This window comes from Pseudophryne corroboree, chromosome 1 (assembly GCF_028390025.1).
Source record: "Pseudophryne corroboree isolate aPseCor3 chromosome 1, aPseCor3.hap2, whole genome shotgun sequence".
Taxonomy (NCBI): Eukaryota; Metazoa; Chordata; class Amphibia; order Anura; family Myobatrachidae; genus Pseudophryne; species Pseudophryne corroboree.
Window position 1 is genome coordinate 1,047,575,277 of NC_086444.1, and position 21,238 is coordinate 1,047,596,514.

The following is a 21,238-nucleotide window of genomic DNA, read 5'->3' on the forward strand; positions in this document are numbered from 1 at the left end:
AGTCATAAAGGAGGCCCTGTGACTGAGAGCGTGCACTCAAGGTAGTCACAAAAAAGGCAATGTGACTGTGAGCGTGCACTCAAGGTAGTCACAAAAAAGGCAATGTGACTGTGAGCGTGCACTCCAGGTAGTCACAAAAAAGGCAATGTGATTGTGAGCGTGCACTCCAGATAGTCACAAAAAAGGCAATGTGACTGTGAGCGTGCACTCAAGGTAGTCACAAAAAAGGCAATGTGACTGTGAGCGTGCACTCCAGGTAGTCACAAAAAAGGCAATGTGATTGTGAGCGTGCACTCCAGATAGTCACAAAAAAGGCAATGTGACTGTGAGCGTGCACTCCAGGTAGTCACAAAAAAGGCAATGTGACTGTGAGCGTGCACTCCAGGTAGTCACAAAAAAGGCAATGTGATTGTGAGCGTGCACTCCAGATAGTCACAAAAAAGGCAATGTGACTGTGAGCGTGCACTCCAGATAGTCACAAAAAAGGCAATGTGACTGTGAGCGTACAGTACAGGTAGTCACAAAGGAGGCCCTGTGACTGTAAGCGTACACTCCAGGTAGTCACATAGGAGGCCCTGTGACTGAGAGCGTGCACTCAAGGTAGTCACAAAAAAGGCAATGTGACTGTGAGTGTGCACTCAAGGTAGTCACAAATGAGACACTGTGTGCGTGCACTCAAGGTAGTCACAAATGAGGCCCTGTGAGTGTGCACTCCAGGTAGTCACAGATTAGGCCCTGTGACTGTAAGACTGCACTTAATGTAGTCACAAGTGAGGCCCTGTGACTGTGAGTGTGCACTTCAGGTAGTCACAGATTAGGTCCTGTGACCATGAATGTACACTCTGGGTAGTCACAGATGAGGCCCTGTGACTGTGAGTGTACACTCCAGGTTAAATCTGGGTACTCGTAAAGGTGCATCAAAGAAAAAGAATAATCCACCACACTGGTAATATTGTTGACTACAATCCAGTTAGTATGACCACCTAAATGGTATAGTATGACCTCATATACCTCTAGGGGGTGCTACCACTTAATAGCTACCGTAAGATGATATACAGTAGAAGGAAATAAGCAAAGCAAGCTATGTTGTTGTGGTGATCAAAAGGAATAAGAAAATGTTTATATATAAAATGTAACATTTATTAATTACATAACAGCGAATGATAAAAGAGATGGTGAGTGTTTTAAATATATATACCAAACAACTGCACCCAACACCAAATATTATCTGATAGAAATGTAGGTGCCAATTGTTATATTCTATATCACAGTGTTATGGATTTATTCTCCAGACTAAAAATATACGATTAGTTATACATGCATATATTATGTAGCTGTAGTTATGTAATAGAGCTGAATATATCGTAAATCAGTTGTCCCTTTACTCTGTACTATCCGGTGGCTTTGTGATTTATGGACATTAAGATACTATAGTTACTCACAATGTTAGTATGCCAATGACTGCTCTATTACCACTACTTAGCGGCTGTGGGATTTATTCTGAAGCACTTGATCGCCAATAAAATATTGATTTTCTGTAGTCACGGCATTGATGAATTAGCCTCAGAAACTCCATTAACGTTACTTTACTATATAAATATTATTTTATTTTGATCATTGATTATAATCCGTGAACTTTCCATGTGAAGATGTTTTCCTTTTGTGTACACGACAATATAGCTTGCTTTTCTTATTTCCTTCTACTCGTGATAAAGGGCAACTAATAAGTACTTGTTACCGGACACAGGAAACCCGGCAGATTGTCACATCCCAGTACCAGGACATCTATATGTACTCCTAGAGTTAGGGATGGAACTTAGTGAAGTGCAGTTATTGATACTTGAGCCAAATACATGGTGACCTTTATAGAATTCAGTGGCACTGCAGGCTTAGGAAATAAAGAAAACGAATATTGTTTACCTAATGTTCTTGCGGGACACTTTCATTCAGCTAATAGAGTAAGTGTAACATAACCATGGCTTTTATTATTTTCATGAGAATGGTGTGACATGCTGTTGTTTTGTTGCTGTTAAAGCTTTTCATACAGTGATTATTTATAGAATTGAGCTCATTTAAATCCTTTCAATTGCAGTTTCGGAACTTCGCTCTCCTTCTATGGGGGAATTTCTTTGGGGACTAGAAGCCTCTGGATGGCTGAGACACATCAAAACCATACTGGATGCAGGCATCTTCATTGCAAAGGTATTTAGATGCTTTACAGCCTTACAATTGTATAAATGGGTTCCCCAGGTTTGTATCATCCTTGTACTGCCCACAATGGGGCAGATGTATTAAGCCTTGAGAAGTGATAAAGCAGTGATAAGTGGTGCATTATCACCTTCCACTTATCACTTCTTTATCACTTCTCCAGACTTAATACATCTGCCCAATATGTTTTAATTGGGCAATATTGTACTTCACATATGCACATCGTCTTATCCCAAAAGTGGTTGTTTTTATTACACAGGTTTGAGCAGACAGATAGAACCGATCAACCATATTACACCATATAAAAAGAACATGATGCCATAAATGGTCATAATTCTGTAGGTTATACATATGTGTTGTTCTTCCAGGCAGTGTCGGAAGAAGGAACCAGTGTACTTGTTCATTGTTCTGATGGATGGGACCGCACTGCCCAGGTCTGCTCTGTGGCAAGCCTACTGCTTGACCCGTATTACAGAACCATCAAAGGGTTTATGGTGAGATGTTTCATAACAAGTTTGTGTTGCGTGGGGATCAGCCACTGTAGTGATGTCAGTCTGCATTCACATGCATAAACTAATTTATTTATTTCTCTTAATTGCCAATAGGTATTAATTGAAAAAGACTGGATTTCATTTGGTCACAAATTTAATCACAGGTAAGGTTGGTACATACAAATGACACAAAACAGTTTATTCACAACACACAACAAAACTCACAACACTCATTTACTTCTCTGGCATCGCCCATGGGTGTTATTCTCAAGTCATAGGGAGCTCTCAGCTGCACTCCCCAGTATCAAATGTCTAGAAATTGGGAATGATGACCTTTCCAGCTGAAGGTCCCAGTTCCAGGGGGGGGAGGACACATATAACATTTGCAGAGAGAGTTAGATTTGGGTAGGTTATATTGTTTCTGTGCAGGGTAAGTACAGGCTGCTTTATTTTTACAATGCAATTTAGATTTCAGTTTGAACACACCCCACCCAAATCTATCTCTCTCTGCACATGTTATATCTGCCCTCCCCTGCAGTGCACATGGGGGGTAATTCCAAGTTGATCGCAGCAGGAATTCTGTTAGCAATTGGGCAAAACCATGTGCACTGCAGGGGAGGCAGATATAACATGTGCAGAGAGAGTTAGATTTGGGTGTGGTGTGTTCAATCTGCAATCTAATTTGCAGTGTAAAAATAAAGCAGCCAGTATTTACCCTGCAGAGAAACAAAATAACCCACCCAAATCTAACTCTCTCTGCACATGTTATATCTGCCCCCCCCCCCCCCCCCTGCAGTGCACATGGTTTTGCCCAACTGCTAAAAAATTTCCTGCTGCGATCAACTTGGAATTACCCCCATAGTTTTGCCAAGCTGCTATCAAATTTGCTGCTGCGATCAACTCTGAATTAGGCCCAATGTTCAAAACAAAGTTATTCAATGTAGTATTCAACAAATGAACAAACCAATCACATGCTGCAAAACATCTCCATGAATGACAGAATCTATCGGAGACCATTTATGAATATGAAGAGCAGAGAGCTGTGTTCCACACCAACCAATTCCTGTAAATTAAATGGCATTTTGGAAAACCTTTATTTCAGGTATGGAAATTTAGATGGGGACCCAAAAGAAATCTCACCAGTGATGGATCAGTTTTTGGAATGTGTTTGGCAGCTCATGGAACAATTCCCGAGTTCTTTTGAATTTAATGAGCGGTTCTTGGTCCACATTCAGCATCATATATACTCATGCCAGTATGGAAACTTCCTCTGCAACTGCCAGAAGGAGAGGAGAGAACTGAGGTGTGTCCTTTATAAATGACATGTACATTGCGGAATATCACGGGTCGCGAATAGCGTAGCAGTTAGCACCTTTTATATGGAGCCTACTGCCACCTCGCAGCCTGGCAGCTAGTAGTGTATCAGCAAGATTCAGATGCTGAAGGCAGAGAGTATTTGGGGCAGATTCTGTTTGCTGCAATGTTCCATCTGATCCTCATACACTAATACACCAAGGGATATTGAGGCTGGAAAGCCTTGCTTGTTTTTTCTTGCATGTTATAGAGGTACTAGCACAAGCCAAGCAAGGTTTTTCTATTGTAATGCCAGAAACGTGAGCAGTTGCACATCACGCATGGTTCTGGTAGATTCTCGCTCCTAAGGGCCAGATTCATAGATATACGAGCTTCACACAACATGTGTAAATAGATGCCTCCTGCCGGCTTCTGTGATCTGCTGCTGTACCCTCAGGCTACTCGGGATGGCCGGTGTACCCTCAGGCTACTCAGGATGCCCGGTGTAATCACGCAGCAGAGGTCAGGAAATCTGCGTTGGAAGATGCAGATCCTGGCCTCACACACCTACGAACCAGGGGAAAGACACGACCCTGTTTTGTAGAACGCTCGCCGACGCCGCCCCTTAGGGGACACTGTGACTGCCGTCGCACCCAGTCATCTTCACATGGACAGGTCAGTAGCCAGTGTGTGCGGATGAATAAGTAGAGGAAATCCGTTGAAAAGCACCACAATCAGGGTCTTGTTACTGTACGTTCAGAACCACCATTGTGCGTTACTTGGCACCACGTATATAGCATCAAATATGGTTTTGTTGCCCAAGTTTTACTGTGGATTGGCACATACAGTAAATGTTGTCATTATATCATTGTTGACTGGATCCAAGCGAAAAAAAGATATTGTGCTATGGAGCCTACGAGGTCACTAATATATATTTATTTAATTGTTATCTGTCAGAGTTCAAGAGAAAACCTACTCACTGTGGTCCTACTTGTGGAAGCAGCAGTTAGATTACATGAACCCACTGTACAGAGCTGACAGTCAAACACAGGCAACGCTGCACCCAAAGACTGCGCCATGCAATTTCAAGTAAGTCTTATTATAGTCTTTATAAGTATTACATTGTTTGTATGAAACGGAAATGTCTGTGCCCTGAGGCTGTCAGTTATTTTGTATAGTACAGTAGTAACGTCAATGTCTCAAAAGTAAATTCCCAATGGGAAGGGTAATGGAAGAACAGTAGTTTCTAATGTCATACCCATTTACGGACATCCTATCATTAGTTCTGAATCAACCTAGTTTACTGGCAAAATGAATAGCTTAGCTATGTTCTATAAATGACTTTAGGATAAGTGGTCATATACTGTAGGTAATATAGCCAAGTTGCTGCCTTATTTCCTCTGCTAAAATGGACTCAAAGTTTTAAAAACAGTTGGAGCTTGTGATGACTTATTGGCAATGTCTTCTGACCACTTGGCCGTACCTTATCACCTGCAGCTTAGTATCCTGTCTTCTGGGGTCTGAAGATGGCATATAGGTATTTATGGCAAAAGTTTAAGGTCTTTATGATTAAAAAGGATCTTTAGTGTGAAAGCAGAAACTGAGCAGGAGGTAATGTTAGCCATCAGTCAATGGATTATAAATGTATTTATTTATATTTATTTATCTAGCACCAGCATATTCCATTGTGCCTTACAATTGTGTAATAAACCAATACAGGGTGTTAGCAGACAGAGTGAGGTGTAAGAGAATCCTGCTTTATGTTACTGTGAATTTTTCCACTTTAAAATTTGCTGATTGGCCAAATTTGTCAGGTTCTGGAGAGGGCTTTACAACCGCTTTGAAAAAGGCATGCACCCCCGACAGTCGGTGACTGATTTTCTGCAGGCGGTGAAAGAAGAGACCCAGCAGCTGGAGGAGGAACTGGAGTTCATGGAAAAGGTAGAGGAATTTATATGTAATATACACTGTATGAAATGTAGACTGTCATTCTGGTGACTATATAGAGCCAATTGGCTAAAGCCCAGAATTGCAACCCCAAAAAGTCCTGCTGCAGGTTCTGCATGTGGATGAGAGACGCAGATCTTGCGAAGAGTGGAGGAGTCCAGCAGGGAGATATTTTGAGAAAAGTGAAGAGATTTATGTTGGTGTTTGGTTAGTAGCCTTATGTGTAAGTAGAAGTAGTTTATATTGAATTTGGTAAAATACATGGACTGACAGAGCGGAGCAGCAGAATAAGAAGAGTTTGTGAGGAAAGTAATTCTCTATCGATAGAAATGAGCAGAGGATCTAGGACTGGACCTGGTGGCACAAAGGAAGCGGAGAAGAGGTGGATCCAGTGAGCGAAACAGAAGTACAGTAGGATGAGAATCAGGCTAGAACAGTGTTAGCGACCAAGAGCTTGTAGCATTTGTGTGATAAGAGTGGTCAATAGTTTCAAACGCAGCAGAGAGATCCAGGAGTATTAGAAGTGAGTATTGGCATGTAGATGTAGAAGTTATCAAATCCTTGACCACCATAACCAGTGCAGTCACTGTGGACTGTTGGGAAAGAAAGCTAGATTCAAGTGGGTCCATTAGGTTGTGTAAGGCAAGAAAGTATGTGTGGAGGGTGTAGGCGACCCCCTACAGCAGCACAATCCCCAATCTATTAAGAATATAAACAAAAAAATCCTGAAATCATATCAGACTATCACTGGAACAAAGCATCTCCTAAACAAAAATACATAAAAGAAACATAATCAAGAGAGGGCAGCAGTGCCATTAAGGGCATTGTCATCTATACAGCACCTACAGTGCTAGGGGGAGAACAGAGGCAATGGGGCAGATGTATTAACCTGGAGTAGGCATAAGGAAGTGATAAACTAGTGATATGTGCAAGGTGATAAAGGCACCAGCCAATCAGATCCTAACTGTTAATTTACATATTGGAGCTGATTGGCTGGTGCCTTTATCACCTTGCACATATCACTGGTTTATCACTTCCTTATGCCATCTCCAGGTTAATACATCTGCCCCTGTGTTTGGTAGGAATGGTCAGGCAGGCAATGAGAGCTGTGAGGGGTGTGGGCGTGGCCTCCCACCTTTCTGAGCACACAGCAGCAGATTATATAAAAACTAGTTTATTACGTTCACTCTGATCGCCACAGTTAGAGCTGTTACCGGGGGAGCTAGACTTTGTAGAATTAGTATATACATGCTGCCCTTTGGCCTTTTGAACTCCTCGACCAATCTTATCATAAGGATGTTACTAGTTTATTTATATGTTAAACAGAGCTGTACAATACCAACAACTTAAGTGGTACAGTTTAAATTTCCAAAAATCAGAGAGAGTTATCTTCCAGAAACGTTTATTGGCCAGGTTCAGTAAGGTTGTGACCTTTTATGTCCCTGATTTTCAATTTGGATGTATTCAGAGGCATGCTGTTTGCAGCTACAGTATATCACTGTATATTATTATTTTAGGATAATGTAATGCTTCACTTGTTGTGAGAACAGATCTGCCTCATCCTTCCACAGGGACGCTGCTACGGGTGGTATTCATGTGACCGGCGGTCGGGAGACCGACAGTCACATGACCTCCTCCAGCATCCCGACCCCTCACTATCCCGATGGTCGGCATGCCGACCGACAGGGACTATTTCCACTCGTGAGTGTCCACGACACCCATAGAGTGGGAATAGAACCCGTGCCGACTGCAGGTCGCCACCGAGCCCGCAAGGGGCTTGCTGCACTCGCCCCTCCCCACTGGAATCCCGGCGTCGGTATGCTGACCTGCGGTCTCCTGACCGCCGGTCAGCCATACTACACCTGCTGCTACTACTGTGCAGGAATACATGAGGCAATGTGGGGGGGGTGATGAGTATGTTGGAAAGGCTTTATTTCATGTGAATACATGCATGAACCATTGTTTAAAGCTCACAAATGGCTGTTTCTCCCTCGTCTGCCCACGGCTCTTAGCTCCTGCATCTCAGTTCAACTTTTTTTAAAGTCAAATTGATAATGCATTGAATAGCCCAGGTTGGATCCATTCCAACATATGAATGTCGGAATGGATCCGACTTCAATTGAATATACCCCTTAGTATGATGGGGTATAGACGGGGTCCAAAGGAGCCGGTGCACTTTGAATTTCTTCACTGGGTGTGCTGGCTCCTCCCCTCTATGCTCCCTCCCACAGGCAGTATAGAAAAAAGTTCCCTCAGGAGAGGATGCACATCTCTGCAGCTCCAGAGAGTTTTCTTCAGTTTCTTTTAAACTTTTAGTATTTTCGGTATGCTGTTTGGGCAACAGCATACCTGCACCGTGGGAGTTAGGGGGGAGACTGTCAGATACGCTTCCCCGCTGCAGGACCACCGTCCTGAGAGGTTGCTTGTTCAGCGGGGCACTGCACCTTAGCTGTCACAATCGCAGCACGCTGCACCCCCCCCTAACAGATGCCTGAAGGTGACGACAGTGGTGAGTACAAACCGGGGGCCCCGCTATGGGGGTCCCCCGGTTCATGGTGCAGCTGAACGCGGGCGCGGCATATGGGACCCACCTGGTGGGGACCCGCTAGAGCCCCTTGTGTACACTGGCTAGCGGTGGCTTAAACTAGCACTTGTGTGAGGTTTTTAAGCACTTTATGAGACATTGCCAGTATAAAAAACTCTGTAGCTTCGGTGCCATTGAGGGGGCGGAGCTACCTCAGAGCCGGACCATCGCCATTTTGGCGCCTTCCTCTGCTTACTGCAGCAGCAGCAGGCACACACAGCTCCTCCTGACACTCCTGGAAAACTGGTACTGGGTGTAGCAAAGGGGGAGAGCTGCTATTGTACACAATCTGTGTCCTATACAGGACAGAAATCATAAGTGTTTCACTGTGATGTATTAAGCTGACAGCCTCACTGGGGCTGTGTAGCTGGGGTGTGCTGGTCTTCTCTCTATGTCTCCCTCTCACATACAGTAAGGGCAGGCTTGACAAGTTTTACTGTCTGTGTGTATGTGTATGTCGACAAACAGTGGCAGTTGCTCTATCATTCCTGGAGATAATTATATATCAGGTGCTAGAAAGGGGGAGGGGTCACAGACAAACAGCAGACAGAGAGGTATCCCCCCAGCACACTGTGATTTACTGTGAACATGGGTAAACACAAACTATGCAGTGTGTGCCACACCAGATTCTCTTCCTTATCATCTGATTCTGTTTCAACTTCAATACAAATATTTTTGGTGGGCTATCTTCCTACAAAAGAATCTGGAGATCTCAAAGATGATAATTGGACCACCTTAAGAACTATCCGGACTTATCAACCATCAAGAGGGGATTTGCTATCTGGTTGTTATTGAAGGGACGTATTGTCTTATTCATACATTATTGCTAAAACAGTTATTATAGCGCCCTGGACACGGATCAGTGCCTCCCTCTATTCTTTGAATCTTCACAACTTAGTGAGGGGGCTGGAGGAGAGGGTCAAGAGCCCTCCTGGCTAGGGGCCCTTAAGAATATGATGTCTGATATGTCATCACAACTAACTGCTAATGTTCAGAAAACTCAGCTACTATAACAGGCTGTTGCAGACTTAGCTGATAGGGCAGATGTTACACAGCCCTCACTAACTCAGGACCACAAAAGCGTGGTTTACCTGCCTTAGTATCTGATTCAGATGAGGATATACAGGAGGATGGGGATGACCTGGATCCCGTTAGTGGGGATTCCGCTTCTGCTCAGGGTATTGAACCCCTCATTTTGGCTATACAGTACGTGTTAAGGCTCCCTCTAGAGGACGCTGCGTCACAGCAGTCGTTTTTCTTTACACAAAACAAGCCTAATATCACTTTCCCTGATTCTGCAGAGTTAGATGACCTATTTATGTGTGCGTGTACATGTGGTAGGGAATATAGATTGTAAGCTCCACTGGGGCAGGGACTGATGTGAATGGCCAAATATTCTCTGTAAAGCGCTGCGGAATATGTGTGCGCTATATAAATAACTGGTAATAATAATAATAATTTAAGTTAGCCTGGAGAAATCCAGACAAAAAATACCAAGTGTCAAAAAGATTTTTGCACACTTTCCCATTTGCTCCTGAAGGTAGGAAATTCTGGGAAGAACCCCCGGGAGTTGACGTATCAGTCTCTCGGCTGTCAAAAAGGTGGTGCTGCCTCCCCGGGCTCCTTTACCATAAAGGACCCTGGGGACAGAAAAAGAGAGACTACACTAAAGTCTATCTACACAGCAGCAGGTGTATCGCAAACGCCGGTCATAGCAGGTTGTTGGATGTCCCATGCCTCTCATGGGATATGCCTCTGGTCACCACGGTGACTCTCAGGACACAGCACACGTCCTGTGTGACTCGCGCAAGGATTTGGGCAGTATTAATGCTAGGACTTCTGCCATGGCAGTGTCAGTGCGCAGGGCCTTGTGGTTGCGTCAGTGGATAGCGGATGCAGAGTCCAAGCGCAGTGTGGAATCTGTCCCCTTTTCTGGAGAATGGCTCTTTGGGGTTGATGTCAGCAATCTTCATTCCGGGAGTGGACAACTGGGAAGCGGCCTTCCTAAGTCGTCATGATCTCCACCCGGGGGAGTGGGGACTCCACCATCAGGTGTTTCAGCAGATCATCAACCGGTGGGGCTGCCCACAAATAGACATGATGGCTTCTCGACTCCACAAGAAGCTTCACTGGTATTGCTGGAGAACCAGGGACCCTCAGGCGAGGGCAGTAGCTGCACTGATGTTGCCTTGGACTTACCAGCTGGTCTACCTGTTTCCTCCGATTACGTTCCTCCCACGGGTGCTCAAGCAAATCAGAAAACAGGGAGTCCAAGCAATTCTGATTGCCCCGGATTGGCCTTGGAGGGCGTTTTACATGGATCTTCTGGACATGTCCGTCGAAGACCCTTGGCCTCTACCACAAAGAAGAGATCTTATTTAACAAGGGCCATTCGTCTACCCGGACTTACAGCATGGAGGTTGAGCGGAACATCCTAGCTCACAAGGGCCTTTCCAAAAAGGTTATTGCTACCATGGTTCAGGCCCGAAAACCTGTGACGTCAAAACACTGTCATCATATCTGGAGAAGATATGTCTCTTGGTGCGAGGAACGCTCGTATCCAACTGCGGAGTTCCACTTGGGAGTTCCACTCCGTTTCCTGCAACCTGGTGTGGATAAGGGCTTACGTCAGGGTTACGTTAAGGTCCAGATTTCAGCACTCTCAATCTTCTTTCAGAAGAAATTGGCAGTGTTGCCAGAAGTTCAGACCTTCTTACAAGGGGTGTTCCACATACAACCTCCTTTTGTGTCACCTACAGTGCCCTGGGATTTGAATGTGGTGTTGGAATTTCTACAGTCCTCCTGGTTTCAACCTCTGATGACGGTAGAAGACTAGTACTTCACGTGGAAGTTGGTGATGTTACTGGCCCTGGCTTCTGCTCGGCGTGTCTCAGAATTGGGGGCCTTATCGTGTAAAAGTCCCTACTTGGTCTTTTACGAGGACAGAGTGGAGCTCAGGACTAGGCAGCAGTTCCTGCTGAAGGTTGTCTCTGCGTTCCACTTGAATCAGCCTATTGTGGTCCTGTCCATTTCTGGCACTTCTGCTCCTCCAGAGGCATTGGATGCTGTGCGAGCCTTGAAGATCTGTGTCAAGCGAACGGCTCGGATCAGAAAGACAGATTCCTTGTTCGTGCTCTATGATGTGCAGAAAAAGGGTTGCCCTGCTTCAAAGCAGTCCATTGCTTGTTGGCTTAGGCTTACTATCCAACAGGCCTATGTGTCGGCAGCCTTACCTGTTCCCAGGTCTCTGAAGGCCCACTCTACAAGATCAGTGGGCTCTTCCTGGTCAGCTGCCCATAGAGTCTCGGCCTTACTACTATGCCGAGCTGCTACCTGGTCGGGGAAGAACAGTTTTGTGAATTTCTACAAGTTTGATACCCTGGCCAAAGAGGATACCCAGTTTGGCAAGGCGGTGCTGCAGAAGTCTCCACACGTTCCCGTCCGTTCTGGAAGCTTTGGGACGTCCCCATCGTACTAAGTCTCCCCAATATCCCTTATGGATGCTAGAGAAAATAGGAATTTAATACCTACCGGTAAATCCTTTTCTCGTAGTCCATAAGTGATATTGGGCGCCCGCCTCAGTGCGTTGCCTTTTCTGCAGGTTCTCTTTTATATGGTTAACTGTTCAGCTGTTGCTGTTGTTGTTACCAGCCGTTGCTGGCTGTTGTATGTTAGTGGTGTGCTGGCGTATAAATCTCACCACTTATTGTTGTTATGTTCCTTCTCTCATATATGTCCTTTCTCCTTCGGGCATAGGCCCTCATTCCGAGTTGTTCGCTCGTTCTTTTTCATCGCATCGCAGTGAAAATCCGCTTAGTACGCATGCGCAAAGTTCGCACTGCGACTGCGCCAAGTAACTTTACTATGAAGAAAGTATTTTTACTCACGGCTTTTTCTTCGCTCCGGCGATCGTAATGTGATTGACAGGAAATGGGTGTTACTGGGCGGAAACACGGCGTTTTAGGGGCGTGTGGCTGAAAACGCTACCGTTTCCGGAAAAAACGCAGGAGTGGCCGGAGAAACGGTGGGAGTGCCTGGGCGAACGCTGGGTGTGTTTGTGACGTCAACCAGGAACGACAAGCACTGAACTGATCGCACAGGCAGAGTAAGTCTGGAGCTACTCTGAAACTGCTAAGTAGTTAGTAATCGCAATATTGCGAATACATCGGTCGCAATTTTAAGATGCTAAGATACACTCCCAGTAGGCGGCGGCTTAGCGTGTGTAACTCTGCTAAATTCGCCTTGCGACCGATCAACTCGGAATGAGGGCCATTGTTTTACTTTTTATGAGTGCCTGTGGGAGGGGACATAGAGGGAAGGAGCCAGCACATCCAGTGAAGAAATTTAAAGTGCACCGGCTCCTTTGGACCCCGTCCATACCCCATCGTACGAAGGGGGTCATTCTGACCTTATCGCTCGCTGCAGTTCTTCGCAGTGCAGCGATCAGGTCAGAACTGCGTATGCGCCGGCGCTACAGTGCGCTGGCGCATGGCTGACAGCCAACGGCTGTCATTGCCTAGCGATAGCCTCTGCCTAATTGACAGGCAGAGGCAGTTGCTGGGCGGGAGGGAGCGGCACGGCGGCCGTTTTGTGGACGCAGTCCGGCTAACACAGGCGTGGCCGGATCGTGCGGAGAGCGGGCAGCAGCGGCTGCATGAAGTCACACGCAGCCACTGCGATCCGAGCAGCGACGAGTAGCTCCCGGCCAGCACGCATAAGCTGCGCTGGCCGGGAACTACTCCTGAAGTGCAAAAGCACTTCTGCGACGGGGCAGTGACTAACATGCGGGGCGGGCTAGTCCTGTGCTGGGCATCCCCCCGCATGTCTGTGTTCCTGATCGTAGCTATGCTAAATTTAGCACAGCTACGATCAAGTCGGAATCACTCCCTAAGTCTCCCCAATATCCCTTATGGACTACGAAAAAAGTATTTGCCGGCAGGTAATTAAAATCCTATTTTTTGTTACCTTGGTCTGCTTTTTTATTGTGTCTTCACAATGGGGTTTCCTTGAAATGATTTCATTAAAAGGAAGTTTTATTATGGTACTCCTTATTTTAAGTGTTTGAAGTAGTATATTATTATGATCTACCACAATTGTAGTCAACATCATCCTTTTGCTTCCCAAACATCCATCTATGAAATTGGGACAAATTGAGTGGGATCCATCCACACCTCACCCATACTTGCCATGCCATGCCCATTTCCTGCAATGTCAAGGCCCTTTCAGATCCAGGGGCACACGTATCAAGTCATGGAGAGAGATAAAAGCGCAGAATGTGCTCAAAGCAACCAATTAGCTTATGTCATTTATCTAGCACAGTCAATGAAATGACAGTTAGAAGGTTATAGGTTGCTTTGGGCAAGTTCTCCACTCTATAACTCTCCAAGGCCTGATACATCTCCCTCCAGCCAGGCAGGCGGTTGGAAGATACACAAGTGGAACCATAACAAATTAACACAAAACACACTTTTTTTTTTTTTTGTCTAGAGAAGTAAATTGAAAGTTAAACTGATTCATTTACAATATTCAGCCCCGTAACATGGCACTGCTGCGCCCTTTGCTGTACCCGCCTCCTGACGGCGCTGATGCCGTCATAACTAATCGTCCCCATGGGAGCGAGAATTTGGAACACTTTGATTGGGCTCACTAACCTGCCGCTCAGAACGTCTTACAGACGCTCCGAGCGGCAGAGCAGCCCGCCCTGTGTGGCCATACCGGATGCACACCCATCCTTACGGCCCTGCACATATTGAGGTTAATATCTCAGGATCTGAGCACACATCTCAGGATAACATGAACTGTGCAGGGTTTTTACTATGTGATTATAGTCTTACGGTCAGATTGTCTAGACGAGGCACAAGTGGGTGTTTCTGATGGCACGCCTATTGTCATCATGCTGTACATGCCCTTCTGATGATGAGTTCTCAGTAATCTGCACTGCTGAATGCTGTGGCATTTTAGAAGACATTATAAGAAATAAGACAATTAATACTATGCATGTGTGTGGTCATGGAAGCGTTTCCAGAATGTAACTGTTTTCCTGTGTAACAATTCTCTCCTCAGAGATTGGCTAAACTGGAAACTGAGCAGACCAATAAAACCAATAAGAAGCTCTGTGACCACCAGAAAGACAATACCTTCCAGATCTGTATCACCAAACACTCCCCTGCCAACACTCCCCAGGATTACAGCAGCAACCTGAAGCTGTTTCCTTCCCGCAGTCCTTCCCAGGGCGAGGAGGACTCTGCCCTCATCCTAACCCAGGACCATTTGAGGAGCTCTGACCCTGACCTTTCTACTAATAGTGACCAGGAGTCCGGGGTGGAGGACTTAAGCTGCAGGTCTCCAAGTGGTGGAGACTCCATACCCAGCGAGGACAGCGGAAAGGACCCCGATTCAGATGAAGCAGTGTTCCTGAACGCCTAAATGTCTTAGCATCTATTTGCTATTATATTATGTGGTATATTTATTTTATAGGGAGCTGTGCAATGCTGTCTGGGAACAGTATGCTGAAGAGAAATGCACCACTCACCTAGGCCCACATGTAAGGAAAGTAGAGTGGGCAGGAGATTAGGAGCTGTGTTTTTCTCTGTGGGATCCCTGATCATTCAGAAGTGATGTAAAACTATTTTTTTTTTTTTTTACGAATTGAGAATTAGGGATCCTTGTGACATAATACTCGTCTGGTCTATTAAAGCACCCTTGAGTTACCTCTGCATTTCCAAACCCAGTAGAACAGGCACAGATGCATGTCAGTAAATATACCTGCAACCGTGTCATTTGCATTATGATGAAGATGTTCAGTGATGCAAACCAGGGTTTGTGGTAACTTTTATACAGCGTACAGATGAACGGGTCACCAAACTGATCATTTGTGGGTCGTATATGTTAGTGAGGATGCTTCTTCTCAAGGAGTAACCAAATGATTTCCTTTTGGCACAAATTGAGATTTTACACTTTTCCCTATCAGTTTCATTGTAGAGAAAATCCTTATGGTGCCCATACACTTGTGAGATATTAGGTGCTATCCTTCGATTTCGACCTCATCTGCGAAGGATTGTATGCACATTCTAGGTACCTTGAGACACGATGCGCGGGCACGCCGCTCGAATGTCGCGTCTCAAGATAGTATGTGCTGCACTTAATATTTCTTGCATCGCAGTGCGATCGCATGTGGTTTTTAAACCACATGCGATATATCGCACTGCGATGTGCGATGGGCAACCGCCAGGAGCGGCCCGAGGCCGCTCCCACTCGGCGGTGACGTGCCCATCACGTGATTACCATGCGATCTATCGCATGGTAATCACTTTGGCAGTTCAGTTGCGATTTCATTGCACCTGAACTGCCGGTGCGATGACCCGCGATGTCGCGTCGCGGGGCATCGCACAAGTGTATGGGCACCATAAGTGTGTCTGCTGGAGTTACAGATGGAAATCACGTGGCTGTATGACTGGTAATATTCATGGCATGTATTATGTATATCAATGCGATGCGACTAGGATGCACAAGAAGGCTCTGCTGATATTTGATATGACCATAGGTGTGCGCAGGGGGGGTGCCTGGTGCGCACAGGCACCCCTAATGTCTGGCACCCCGATCTCACATGCCTGATGCAGCGATCGCAGAGCAGGCTGATTACTGTCTCCTCTGCGCTGCACCCTGTCAGGACTGCATTACTGACCGGGCGCTTGGGTTAATCGAAAGTGCCACTGCCACCGTCTTTCAAATTCCCAGCTCCACCACCATGTACAAAAACAGCGTGATGTGATGTGATTACGTCATGCTGCTCGCACGTCCATCCGTCACACCCACCACATACACACCTCTCTACTTCTATTCTATGCCAACGCCAGCCACTGATGAGGATCAGCATGCAGCCAGCATTCCTCTTAGGAAGACAAATTCAATACTGGCAGGCGGATGGCAGCAACATTGACACGTCACTCGTTTTTCCAGCAGCAGCAGCAGCAATACCAGTCTGCGACTGTCAGTTTAGTTACTGACTTGTAAGTAAGCTGCTGCAGCTTGCAGGGGAAAGACCAGGCTGAGGAGGAGCAGTGTAATTGCATGAGTGCCATCAGGGGTGTTTGTTTGGTGCACACCACAACATCTGACAATGTATCTGCTTTATTAGGATTGGTACAAAGGTGGATATTTTACATGCGTTGACCATCAATAGATGGTGCTAAACACGCCCAAAAGGCGGTGCTAGACACACCCCTCCGACGGTGCACCCCCTAATAAAATGTGCTGCGCACGCCAGTGGATATGACACTCGTATATCTGTGTGTGACTGAGATAATCTGCATACGAAGTGCCACAATGTAGCAACCGCAGCTTTTATCCAGTACATGTTCTGTTGTGCTCCGTATACAGACTCAGTCACACAATATACAAGTGTCATATATCAAATTAATCAGCAGTGTCTCCTAGTGCATCATTGTCGCATTGTATTTTGACTAAGACAACATTTTTGCAAAAAAAGATGCACAGAACCTGGTGGCTCACTTACATGGTGTATGAAGATACATTTGTATGTTTGATATTCAGTGGCTTCAAAAAGCAATTATCCATGTGACGTTTTTCACATTTTACATTCATACGTCCTGGAATCAAAGGGGATTTTTCTGGGAATATTTAATTCTGATATGAAGAAAAAATAATTGTGAAAGCATTTTTTAATACATGGAAGAAGCAGCTTGTGCAAATTGTGCTGGCTCTAGCGCATAGGACACTTATCTGCTGATAACACCTCTCCCCCATAGAGATGTGTCCATATCTGTGAAAGCACTGTTATCCGTGTACTGCACTGAGTGGATGAGCGCTGTGACAGGGAGACATTAGTTTGTCATCACTGCTGTATAAGTGGGAACATCACATGTGGAGAGTTTGGCAGTGTGATACACTTGCTGAACGGTGGCATGATTAAGTATCAAAGTAATTAACACCGCTTGGTGTAGGCTAGGGCGTATCATAATACATAATGAGTTACCTGCAATTATAGCACTCACTGCGTTTGGTTATATGCTTTGACATTAACCATTGCCTGTGTTTAGGAAGTGTAATATACTGTAACAAGCAGCGGCGGCTCCTACCTTGTTGGAGGAGGAGAGCTGCCGCTGCTGCCAGGTCTCCCCCTCCTTGTCCCCGTTGCGGCTGCCGTCTGGTTCCCGGCACTTGTACTATGTACAGTTCACAGACGCCGGGACCCGGCGCATGCGCAATAGCGGCGTCGGTACTGCGCATGCACAAAACCAAGGCTTCTATGGACTGCATCAGCTGCAGCCCATAGAAGCTGGCTAGGGCTGATGAGGCAGGGAGCCGGCTTTCTAGAGGAAGCTAGCTCTCTGCCTATTGGAGCCTGGCCTGGCACTCCCGGAGGGGACTGCCTGTAGTGTGTGACTGGCAGGTATGACCTCCAATAGGAAGTCACTGCCAGTCACAGTAAAGCCAGTGCAGCCACATGGACTGCATCTGGGTTCACTGTGAGTGAGCTGGGTGGCGGATTTTACCTGGGGCGGCTGCAGTCCTGCAGCCAGGGGCAGATCCAGGAAAAAATTACAGGAGCGGCACCTTGTGCATGCCGAAGGCGTGCAGTCCCATGAAGGTGTGCGTGGCCTCACAACAAGGGCATGACCTAGCAACAAGGGTCATGGCCTCAAAGGAAACGTTGTATTCATAAGACGGGAAGAGGGTGACACTTTGGAGAGGCAGCGGGTGACAGGAGAGAGAGGGTGATGGGTTTATAGTGACGCAGGGGAGAGGTGGATGTGGGAGACGGAGGGGCAGTGGGTGACAGAGAGAGGCAGAGTGGGTAACACTGGGGAAAGGGTGACGAGGAAAAAGTGGGTGATGCCAGGGGGAGGTGGCAGCGGGTAACAAGGAGAGGGGGACAGGGAGAGGCAGTGGGTAGCTAAGGTCTCTGTAGGAGTAGGAGGGAGTAGTGAGACATTTGTAGTGAGGTTTACAGAGGCATGAAGGGAAAGATTCACTGGGGAAACAGACATTATACACACGGTATGAGCCGAAATTCACATTATAGCACATAGTATGAGACGTAGTTCACATTATAGCACACTGTATGAGCCAATATTCACATTATAGCACAGAGAATGAGACGTAATTCACATAATAGCACATGGTATGAGCCTAAATTCACTTTATACCACATGGTATGAGCCAAAATTCACATTATACCACACAGTATGAGCCGAAATTCACATTATAGCACACGGTATGAGCCAAAATTCACATCATACCACACGGTATGAGCCAAAATTCACATTATGCCACAAGGTATGCATACACATATACTGTTTTTCCTTGGTACAAACAGTATATGTTTCCAAGCAACATATACTGTTTATTCCTAAAGTTGAACTGACCTCCTCTGGGAGCTTCAGATGGCGGCAATGGGGAGGCAGTGAGCGGGCCACCCACTCAGACGAGTCTCCTCTGCTCCATGCTCCACGCGGTAGTGGTGACTGGCGAGCGTCCTGCCCCAGCAGGGCCGGATTAAGGTTTGAGTGGGCCCTTGGACAACAAACTTGTAGGGGCCCCTATTAACATAATTGTGTTACAAAAAAAGTGTGTTTATATATATATATATATATATATATATACACACACACACTGTGGAATCTACTGTACGTCTACATTTATTTACTTTCATAGAGAGAAGGGGGTAGGGGGCAGGGATCAGAGAGAAAGGGGTTTGGGGTAGGGATCACAGTAAAGGAGGTTTGGAACAGCACAGAGAAGGGCGTTTGGGACAGCACATAGAAGAGGGTTTAGGGTAGGGATCACAGAGAAGGGCGTTTGGGACAGCACACAGAAGGGGGTTTAGGGTAGGGATCACAGAGAAGGGCGTTTGGGACAGCACAGAGAAGGGGGTTTAGGGTAGGGATCACAGAGAAGGGGGTTTAGGACAGCATAGAGAAGGGGGTTTAGGGTAGGGATCACAGAGAAGGGGGTTTAGGTCAGCATAGAGAAGGGGGTTTAGGGTAGGGATCACAGAGAAGGGGGTTTAGGACCGCACAAAGAAGGGGTTTTGGGGCAGGGATCACAGAGAGCATTACTGTAAAGGACACCCATCTTGTGGCCAAAAGCGCCGATTTCCCACTCCAGCAGCCTGAGAGCGCCGGGAGGTGTGGTGTGCTGTGGACCAGTGTCCTCTGCATTCCTTGCCATGACTGGCCGCAGCTGCTGGGGAGGGGGCGGGGACTGTCGGGAGAACACTAACTGGAGGCTGGATCGCAGGCAGCAAAATGCTGTTCTACCCTCCGTTAATATAGTATTTGTGGGGGCCCAGCACAGTTTGTACATATTGTAATGAACGGCATGTTGCTCTGCCGCTCATTACATATGCACGAACACACAAGGACGAGCCGCAACACGTACGCTGCAGGCAGCAGTGATACAGCGCTGCCGGCTCTATCGTGGCCAGAGCACCCTCTGCGACTCCGAGTGGAGAAGAGAAGGGGAAAGCCTCTCCTCCGAGTCTTCCGGCTTTACTACAGCCGGCTTCAGCGCACTGTAATGAGTCAGTCCGACTCATTAGCACTGCTGCCCTTCATCGCGGCGGGCGCCGTCTGCGCCACCGCTTCTTTTTTAAAGGGACTGCTGTGTTTTTTAAAGTGCCAGACATGACAGGGGGGGCACGGGCCCGCGTGCCCCACTCCCTGGATCCACCACTGCCTGCAGCCCTATAGGTAAACACCGCCACTGGTAATAAGAGCCTACCCATAGTCATCACCCAAACTTGTGGATAAAGTAAAACGCAGAAATCATTCATCTCTATGAGGGGAAATAATATATGGGGAGTATAAAACAAACATAATGGGGCATAGGATCCGAGTTTGCCGGAGGTGAGGGATGCCGGGGGATCTTGGACGTTTTTTTTAAAGCGGCAATAATTTACAAGGCATGGTTTTGCTATGTAAATGATTGTCGCTTTAAAAAACCTCTGAGATCATCCGGCAGTACGGATGGTGTCGGGCAGTACGGATGGTGTAATGGTTAGCATTACTGCCTCACAGCACTGAGGTCATGGGTTCCATTCCCACCATGGCTCTAACTGTGTGGAGTTTGTATATTCTCCCCGTACTTGCGTGGGTTTCCTCCGGGTACTCCGGTTTCCTCCGACAATCTAAAAATATACTGGTAGGTTAATTGGATCCCAACAAAAATTAACCCTAGTATGAATGTGTGCGTGTGTACATGTGGTAGGGAATATAGATTGTAAGATCCACTGGGGCAGGGACCGATTTGAATGGCCAAATATTCTCTGTAAAAGCGTTGTGGAATATGTGTGCACTATATAAATAACTGGTAATAATAATCCCTCATCTCCGGCAAACTCCGACCCTATTAGATACGCCCCAATATATCTTTCTATCTGGTAGTGATATTGCGGACTGGAGCAATTATCACAGAAGTTCATGAATCTGAAACTTTACCAATTCCTGAGTGCTAAAGGTTGACTGATTGCTAGGAAAATACAGTGGGAGGTATTGATGAAAAGCTCCATCAAAAGCAGATGGCTGGGGGGAAAAATACTGTAAACGCTTAGCAACCAATCAGATGCTGGCATTTATCTAATACAGTTTAGCAAATGAAATGGATTGAATTGGATTCTAGCAGCTTTTCTAGGGCTGCATGTGATGGTTTCTCATACATTCCTCATGTATTACAGGCAGGGGGTAAAGGAAAA

At 46.3% G+C, this 21,238-nt stretch overlaps 1 protein-coding gene across 1 annotated transcript in view; it reads left to right on the top strand.

The window, feature by feature from the left end:
• Positions 1-19,433, top strand: part of MTMR7 (myotubularin related protein 7) — a 126,137-nt gene extending 106,704 nt beyond the window's left edge. Inside the window, exons 8-14 of the mRNA XM_063920843.1 lie at positions 2,093-2,202; positions 2,577-2,702; positions 2,814-2,863; positions 3,802-4,002; positions 4,950-5,081; positions 5,807-5,933; positions 14,587-19,433. Coding sequence (XP_063776913.1) covers positions 2,093-2,202; positions 2,577-2,702; positions 2,814-2,863; positions 3,802-4,002; positions 4,950-5,081; positions 5,807-5,933; positions 14,587-14,949 — 1,109 coding nt within the window. The 3' untranslated portion in view covers positions 14,950-19,433. The remainder of the gene's footprint in view (positions 1-2,092; positions 2,203-2,576; positions 2,703-2,813; positions 2,864-3,801; positions 4,003-4,949; positions 5,082-5,806; positions 5,934-14,586) is intronic.
• Positions 19,434-21,238: the final 1,805 nt, after the last annotated feature.